Raw genomic sequence first — 10,000 nt, 5'->3', positions numbered from 1 at the left:
AAATAATTACATATAGTAAGCAAATACTGTTACCTGATATTTAAATGTCAATGCATACAGAAATTTCTAAGAAACATAATAATTTTATATTAAAATGTAAGTCTATTCCAAATATTATCTGATATTTAAATGCCAATGCATACAGAAATTGAATTTTATAGTTATATAAAGAAATTTAGTCTCGTTTGAAAAGTGCACACACACAAACCCATACGAAAAATATATATATAAACTAATATATATGTAAACAAATGGTACAGAATGTAAATGTAACAATAATAAATATGTACAACAGAAAACCTGAAGCGGACAGAAATTACTCTGGAATTAGCATTAAGTTTGTGCGAATAATCACATTTTAGTCTTGATTTAGATTTTTTTTCTTTACAGCCGTTCCGCTTTTATCCCTTAAATTATGATTTTTCCAATCATAATTATTACATATCTAACACGGATGGCTCTAACTGCTGCAATAGTAGAAAACCCTCCTGATATTTTAATTAAAAAAAATCAATATTTTGATTGACAGCTTCTTCACCAGATCCAACATCAGTGACACTAATATCTGATTACAGTAAATAGCCAAATTTTGCTGATGATACTTGTTTATTGTTTTGTTTTGCGCTTGCATATTTATCACATCATCATTGTTTATCGAACAGCGCCACCTTGAGGAATAAATGTGAGCTGCAGTCATCAGAGATTCAGTTATTGTTGTGCAGATTAAATATACTTGCACTATTACATACTTCGGGTCACTAGCGACCCTATAAACTTTTTTCAAAAACATAATAACATATTTTTTTCTTGTTATATGGTTTATAATGAATAGGTTGAGGATTTGTTTTACTGTATTTGTCCTATTATAGTTTATTATGTGCTTGTTTTATCATATTAACGACTTTTGTACTATAATAGTTTGAGGAGTTTTTTACTTGTTAGCCTATTAGTTTCTGCTGTCGAAATTGTGGAACTTTCAAATAATTAAGTAATTTTTAAATAATTGTTATTACAATGTTGATCAAAATAATTGTGGTTGTGATTTTTGCCATAAGCCCTAATTAGCATGTTTTATTACGTATTCCATGATATCCTTTAACCACATATGTTAATAAAACACCATGTTAATACATCATGCATTTATTTGGTTAAAAATACAGTAAAAACTATAAAATAGTGAAATATTATTCATATGTTTCATATTTTTGTGGAAACTGTGATATATTTTTATTTTTCAGGATTCTTTGATTAGTAGAAAGTTCAAAAGAACAGCGTTTATTTTAAACAGTCATTCACTTTTGATCAATTTAATGATGAATCCTTGATGAAGAAAAAAAAAAAAAAAAAAAAAAAAAAAAAAAATATATATATATATATATATATATATATATATATATATATATATTATATATAAAAAAACCTGCTGACCCCAAACCTTTGAATGGTCACTCTAAATCTGATGTAAACCCTGCAGATTTGCTGTGGTATGTGTAACTGTACATGTTTATACTGTGCCTGTAGATGCTCCAGAAGCTCATGTTGTGTGTGTGTGTGTGTGTGTGTGTGTGTGTGTGTGTTGTCATCAGAGAGCTTCATTCCAGCGACGCCATGAAGGACTACAACCGTGCACGAGTTTACCTCGACAAGAACTACAAATCCCCGGAGCAGTTCACAGTGAGTCTGTTCATGTGTCTGAACACCAGGGGGCGCCACTGCTCCAGTGTCTCATGCACACACACACACACACACACACACACACACACACACACACACACACACACACACACACACACACACACACACACACACACACAGGCGTTCTTGGCCACTTGAGAGCGTGTACGCGACAGAAAGTAAGTGTGCAAGACTGTCCCATGTCTTAAAAATGCCAAAGTTTCCTTAATGCACACTAAACACACACACTATCTCCAATACTGCTTCGGAGCGTATCCCATCATGCATTATGTTTGGGAACTCGTGCCCTGATATCACGAGATGTCGAGGAAAACATTCCACTGTAATATAAATTAATTAGAAACATGTAAATTGTAAGTGAAAACACAGTGTTGCACATGTTATTGGTGCAGAGATCAGTCTGGTGTGTGTGTGTGTGTGTGTGTGTGTGTGTGTGTGTGTGTGCGCGCCTGCTTTTATCACTTAATTAAAGCAGCACAATCTTAAATGTGTGTCTTCTGTTAGTTACAGCAAGTACTGAACAGACATGTAGACGTGTCTTTTAAAATGCAAAGTATTGAAAATATAATAAAAGCTCTGTAAACACTTGCATTTTTGCAAAACTATAAGTGTGTAAAACTATAGTAATCAGAGTTCTACACACACCTGCAGTGTTTACGCCTACTAGAACACTTGAGCCAAACAGAGGAAACACGTCATACAAGTAGACGAGTGGTCAAGTGTAAAGAGTGCAAGTGTGTGTGTGTGTGTGTGTGTGTGTGTGTGTGTTTGGACAAGGCAAAAGTCTGGGTATGAGATCTGTGAGGTTTCAATTGTGTTGTTCAAAAGATGAGCGATGTTTTTCTTTTTAACATATAATCAAACCTGGTCACATGACCACCTGTCACCTCTGTAGTAAAGCTGCCCTGATGTGTTCTGTGTTTATGAATGGGCCACATCTGCATGATATTAGTTATGGGACTGAACTTGTAGTCTCATAAAAGCTAATTTCCTTCTAATTTCCTGTGGCTAAATCTATTTGATTGTAGTTTGAATGAGAAATATTGCAGTGCTATAGAGTTCGTGTCACTAAAGAGTTGCAGATTACAGGTTTCTTAAACAAAGAGAAAGATGCTAAAAATACTGTCATGTTTGTGGACCAAACAGTTCAATACAGCGAAACACGAACACGCGTGAAATAAAACATCATGTTTGAGACATTTACAATCACACATCCAGCACACAAACTCAACATACATCAATAACATGCATCCGTTTAAAGAGATTTGTGTGTGTGTGTGTTTAGAGGACTATAAAAGAGTTCACATATTAATTTTGAAACTCTTTAGCTATTAGATCTATTTAAATGAGTTAAAAGTCATTTAGTTTTGTTGGTTTAATGCCGCCTGTAGCCAATAACTGACTACACAAAAACACTTTATTATTGTCCCAAATCATTGTGACATTTTTTTTTCATACTATATTATAATATTGTAAAGAGTGGAACGGTCCTGGAGGAGATTTTTAAAAAAGATTGTAAAATATTTGCTATAGAATTCATTGATAAAGACTGGTGCAGTTTACAGCACTGTTAAAAATAATAATCTCAGCGAACATAGTGACTTATTAATTTCTGCTTGTTTTCAAAAATATGATTTAATAGCACTAAGTTACATCAAGAGTCAAATAAAATGGAAATGGCACATTAAAGTTAAAAGTTACTGCACGATGAAACCATTTTTATGTGTGTGTTTGCATGCGCTGTACGGGTCTGGTGTAAAGAGTGTTTTCACTCTCAGTTTGCCTGAGATATCTCCGTTTCATGAGTGATTCTCTTCAGATTCATGAGGTTCCTCATATTGCCACTAGATGGAAGCAAAAACCCAGGAATAAACCCAGAGTTTCAGGAGGAAAAGGAAATGAAACTCAGTTCACTCGATCAGTTATTCAGGATTATCATATTTTGGCAGGTCGTTTGCTGATACTCAGTGTTTACACTAAACAGTAATTAATTACTATCTTTAATAGTGGAACTATTACTGTACTAATTACTCTCTCTAAAAAGTGTTGCATTATTTATTACTAATTACTTTTTAAATCCCATATCAACCTCAACCAGCTGAACAATAATAATTATAATACATTTATTTTGTATAGCGCCTTTAAAATTGCATTGTCAAAGCGCTTTACAACACAAGAACAACAATATAAATTAAAACACAAAGTAGAGAGCAAAAAAAAAATATATATAACACTGAAAATTAAACAAATAAAAAATAAAACTTTTTATTTCAGGATTGCTTTTAATTGACTTATTTTATAGTCAATTAAAAGCAATCCTGAAATAAAAAGATTTAAGACTCGATTTAAATACAATACAATACAAGGATAGACGTGAAAACTTTTAATTCTTTCAAAAAAACAATATAAAGTTGCATATATTATTCTTGAACTGATCAAAATATTTAAAGGGAGAAGAATTTTGAGAAAACAAAATTTTTATGTTAAATCAACTATTGTTTTATATAGAATTGTTCTATATTCTAATGCAGTTTAAGTATTTAATGCAATTATACATCAGAAGTAACTAATTAAATTACAGAGAAATTAAGAGTAATCCTTTACTTAACTTATTCAATTATCATAAACATTATATGATCCTTAATAGATCATTCATTTACATTCAAATATGAATATATGGATAATATTAAAAATATAAATCAAACACTTATTGCAGACATTGATCATCTGTTTTCCAGCACAAATATCTAAATATTCTTAAATCAAGATACATTTACTGGAGAAGCAAAATTTCGGAATATATTACGTTTTCTGAGATTAAAATTAAGTGTGTTTATGATTAAAACAATAAAACAAATATTTGCAAACAGGGACAAAAAAATATTCTTGTTTTCTCTTTGATTTTAGTTTATTTTCTGACTCCACTGGCAGATATTTGTCCTCATTTTAAGCACAGACTCGCTTCATTTTTGATCGGTTTCTCATAAAACAAGATTTATCTAATGTCTCTTTGCTTCTTGATTTAAGAATGTTTATATATTTGTGCTGGAAAACAGGACAGAAACACTGAGGAAGAAGAAGATTGTCTGCAAAAGATGCACATAAACGAATGAAAAGTGACGTATTATATGACACAATCTTTGTGTTTGAGTCGAGGTGAATGTGATCCGTGAGTTTACAGTGGTTCAGACAGTCAATAAATCTGCGCTCAGACAGACACGTGCCATTTAACCGGACACACACGCCTGCATTTGTTTTGCTCGGGTAACTGTTTGTTGTCTGCTCGAGATGTCAATTTTCAGATAATGTGAGTTGAGAGAGACAGACAGTGTTCGTCTCGTCCTGAGAGAGAGGAAAAGTTCCATTTCTCTCTTGTAATATGAAAAATATTGGTATGTTTGTGCAATATACTGTGTGTTTATGTGTGTGTGTATATATGTATGTATATTTACACACTCTTAAAAAAAAACTGGGTTTAAACAACCCAATTTGTCCTGTATTGCATATATTATTCTTGAACTGTTCTGTCCTATATTTACCCAGCCCTTGGGTTAAAAACAACCCCAGGTCTGGGTAAATATAGGACAGAACAAATGCTGGGTTAATTTTACTAATTTTAGCTTTTTTCTTCTTACATGAATTAATGTTTACAGATTAACTTAAAGGGATACTTCAGGATTTAGCATTAAGCTTTGTATCAGTAGAAAACCTGTAGTATTTTCGAATTGCCGTGCTTTCCCCCCTCATATCCCCTTGAGACGAGAGATTTATGTATTTTTTGTCTGGAAAAAATCAATTTTTTGGCCAGAGGCTAAAGACTACAGCCAGTAGGAGGCGCTGTGTTTTCAACCCGCCCATAGGGGGATCTCACTCACAGAATGTGCAAGCAGTGTCAGCCATCTTTCTTTGGAAGCTAAGCCAACAGGCTCTTGTTCTGTGGAGAAAGCTGAGTTGTAGGGGTTACCATCCTCTTTTTCCCGGACATGTCCGGCCGTCGAGATCGTCCAAAATGTCCGGGATTCAGCTTTTGCTTTCTGCGGTCGCCATTCATTGTTTACATGCACACCTTTTGTTTCAATCTAACTGAATTCATTCCGATTGGTGAATCTGAATGTAGTGTTTACATGAACGCTAAACAAGTGATCGGTTGATGTGCGTTTTACCATTGCTAAGAAAATACCCGCTCCTCCGTGAGAGATACGATACCGGTGCGTCTCACAGGTGTCGGTCATCAGTAATGACGCCACCGGCCTCGCGCCGTTCTCCCGCGGCCCTCAGACTCGTCCTGCTCGCCACAGTAAACACAATGAATGGCGACTGTAGAACGCAAAAGCCGAATCCCGGACATTTTGTGCGATCTCAAAAACCCGGGAGGACTCATGGAGACTAGTAGCTTAGCTTTGTTTACAACTGCTCTCTAACCGGTAGGCGTGGCTTGGGAGTGGCCTCGTAGAGCAGCGAAGCAAGTGCATTCTGGGAGTTGCTGTCTTTCATCCACATGAGCCAAAAATACACTTTCTGGCTTTTCTCATTCTAGAAGACTCCAAATTCCAAAATAATTTCATATTTCTACTAGGGCTGGGCAAAAAAATCGATTTTTCGATTAATCGTTTTTTAAAATGTGGTCGATTCAAAATCGATTCTCAAACGCCACGAATCGATTTTTTCCCATATTTATTTATCTATTACCCAAAAGCCAGTATTAGTTTTCCTCCACTGTTCATAGGCTTGCAAACTCCATATATAGCTAATGCTGTGAGATTTTATGTTTGTTTTATCTTAATCATAAAATAACCTCAACTAGTGCTGCACAATTAATCATATCTCAATCGCGATGTCAAGCCTACGCAATGACGTGAATGTCCTGTGACACAGAAAGACTCGAGCTGATATCGTGCGTGCGCACAAGACAGCCCAGAATACAGTTCTCTTTCGTGCTTGAACGAACAATAACACACACAATTATGCCAAAATGTCTTTTTGTCGAGTATCTTCATAACATAAGAGCAGTCTTATGATGAACGTGAATGATGAGGCGCGTGTGAGATCCGCGTCTCTGTTAGCAGCGGTTGGTCTCTTAAAGGGACAGTACACAGTAGCCACTAATTATCTCTGTCATTAAAGTTAATCAAAGAACAAAGGGAACAGATAAAAACACTCACTGCTCTTGACTAAATAACTTTTGTAACTTTAATAAGGATTAGTCTATATATACTTTAGAATTAATGCATCGCAGACTGTTTGATAACTTTATTCAATTTCTGTAGGCCTATATGTCCTACCTAGACAGATAAAATATATGCAAGTTTTTTTTATGGGTTTATATGAGGATTTTTAACCTGTTTGATCAAGGCATGCGACTGTTCTGACTTGTCCAATTTTCAGCATAAATGTTTCATCTTGCATCAAAACCCTGTCTATTTATTGTATGTTTAATATACAGGTTGGTAGCTCTTAATTTCTTTTTATTAATTAACCACTTCCAAACTTATGTTCACTTTACTTTCTTTTTTTCTTTTTTTTTTTTATAAATATAGGATTTGTATTAAATATATAGGCTATTCATTGAGTGGAATCGAAATCGAATTTAGAATCAAAATCGAATCGAGAATCGAAATCGGAAATCGAATCGAGAATCGAAATCGAATCGAATTGAGAGCTTGAGAATCGAAATCGAATCGATTTGTAAAATCTGAATCGATACCCAGCCCTAATTTCTACTACATAAATGACCCAATTTAAAATACACATTCATCTTTCCAGAGGTGAAGTATCCCTTTAAATCCACTAAACTTAAAATTAAAAAAAAACTCCACACAACCACTGGTTTGCATGATAATTCCTTTATTTTTTATCATATTTTACAGTATAGCATATTTTATATAGTTTTTAATACATATTGCATACATTTAAGTTTGTTTAACAAATATTAGAATTAAAAATGAAAAATTTCTGTAATTAAGTGTAATGGCCCAGTCTCTGTTGTGCCGTTTCCACTGTAATGCACTGGATCTCGTGCCGGAGCTCGTGTCGTGTTCTGGGTAACACAAGAGGTAAACTACCAAACACTGGGTTGTTACGTCTGACCCAGGATCTGGGTAACACAAAAACTACCCAAACACTGGGTTATTACGTCTGATCCAGGATCTGAGTAACACAAAAACTACCCAAACACTGGGTTATTACGTCTGACCCAGAATCCGGGTAACACCAAAACTACCCAACACTGGGTTGTTACGTCTGACCCAGAATCCGGGTAACACCAAAACTACCCAACACTGGGTTGTTACGTCTGACCCAGGGTCTGGGTTATGCAGAAACTACCAAACACTGGGTTGTTAAGTCTGACCCAGGATCTGAGTAACACAAAAACTACCCAAACACTGGGTTGTTACGTCTGACCCAGGATCTGTAACACAAAAACTACCCAAACACTGGGTTATTACGTCTGATCCAGGATCTGGGTAACACAAAAACTACCCAAACACTGGGTTATTACGTCTGACCCAGGAGCTGGGTAACACAAAAACTACCAAACACTGGGTTGTTACGTCTGACCCAGGATCTGGGCAACACAAAAACTACCCAAACACTGGGTTATTACGTCTGACCCAGGATCTGGGTAACACAAAAACTACCCAAACACTGGGTTATTACGTCTGACCCAGGAGCTGGGTAACACAAAAACTACCAAACACTGGGTTGTTACGTCTGACCCAGGATCTGGGCAACACAAAAACTACCCAAACACTGGGTTGTTACGTCTGACCCAGGATCTGTAACACAAAAACTACCCAAACACTGGGTTATTACGTCTGATCCAGGATCTGTAACACAAAAACTACCCAAACACTGGGTTGTAACGTCTGACCCAGGATCTGGGCAACACAAAAACTACCCAAACACTGGGTTATTACGTCTGATCCAGGATCTGGGTAACACAAAACTACCCAAACACTGGGTTGTTACGTCTGACCCAGGATCTGGGCAACACAAAAACTACCCAAACACTGGGTTATTACGTCTGATCCAGGATCTGGGTAACACAAAACTACCCAAACACTGGGTTATTACGTCTGATCCAGGATCTGGGTAACACAAAACTACCCAAACACTGGGTTGTTACGTCTGACCCAGGATCTGGGTAACACAAAAACTACCGAAACACTGAAAAAAAGAACTCCTAAAACTGACCCAAAAGGCTCAACCCAGAATTAGGGTAGAAAAAAGGACCCAAGATTTTTTTGAGGTTTTTTTTGTGTCTTTAGTGTCAATGAATCACATCCTTGATCCAGGTTTTAATATTGCAGGATATCGAGTGATTCATTTTTAAGTGATTCCTCTTGAAATGAATCTTTCAGCGTTAATCTGCTCAGATGATGCGTGTGTGTGTGTGTGTGTGTGTCTCTGCTTCAGCACTGGGTGTGTTTGAGTGACAGCGCGTGTGTTTTATCGCTCTTGTAAAGGATACAGGAGGTAAAATGTCAATTAGAGGAAGCATCGCCGTTCACTAGTTCCACACCATTAATATTTATCATGCCGCTCTGCCCCGGGGCCCAAAGGCTCATGGGTAATGATGTGCACTAATGTCCGCCCCTTATTACCACAGTGTGTGTGTGTGTGTGTGTGTGTGATATAAAGTGTTCCTGTCACAATGCGTTACATCGGACACGCTGTTCTTCTGCTCAAACACGACGACCCGCAGCTTTAATTAGAGACGTCTTGATGTTACACGTCTTGATTTTACTCAGTGTGTGTGTGGCGTTATATAGTGCTTAATGGAGCATTCATGGACATTCACACATGGATATATAATTATAATATTTTAAATATAAATCTAACATTTATAAATCTAATCTAAATCTAACAAATCTAACTCAGTGTTTCTGTCTTGTTTTCCAGCACAATTCTAATATTCTAGCACATCTAATTTCTTAAATCAAGATACATTTACTGGAGAAGCAAAATTACAGAATATATTAAGTTTTTTTTTTAAATTAAGATGAAGTGAGTTTGATTAAAAGGCAACTGTGTGTGTGTGTGTGTGTGTGTGTCCTGCGGATGAATCCCGCTGACGGCTGATAACACACTGTTATCCGTGTCCCGGTGAGATTAAGGTCGTGTCGATGCTGTCGGAGTGTGTGTGTGTGTGTCTGCTGTTGGACGCTGTAATGCAATCGCTCCTGTCAGAGACACTTACACACAGAAGAGCTTCTGAAGAATGACACTGAGGGGAAACAACACGGGATACAGATGTAGAGATTTTACTGTGTGCGTGTGTGTGTGTGTGTGTGTGTGTGTGTGT

At 36.2% G+C, this 10,000-nt stretch overlaps 1 protein-coding gene across 1 annotated transcript in view; it reads left to right on the top strand.

Moving 5' to 3' along the window:
• inpp5a (inositol polyphosphate-5-phosphatase A) overlaps positions 1–10,000 on the top strand; it is a 184,154-nt gene that overhangs the window by 56,013 nt on the left and 118,141 nt on the right. Inside the window, exon 4 of the mRNA XM_079854836.1 lies at positions 1,587–1,674. Coding sequence (XP_079710962.1) covers positions 1,587–1,674 — 88 coding nt within the window. The remainder of the gene's footprint in view (positions 1–1,586; positions 1,675–10,000) is intronic.

This window comes from Squalius cephalus (genome assembly GCF_949319135.1).
Source record: "Squalius cephalus genome assembly, chromosome: 21".
In the NCBI taxonomy this organism is placed as follows: domain Eukaryota; kingdom Metazoa; phylum Chordata; class Actinopteri; order Cypriniformes; family Leuciscidae; genus Squalius; species Squalius cephalus.
This window is presented reverse-complemented; position numbering and strand designations above follow the sequence as displayed.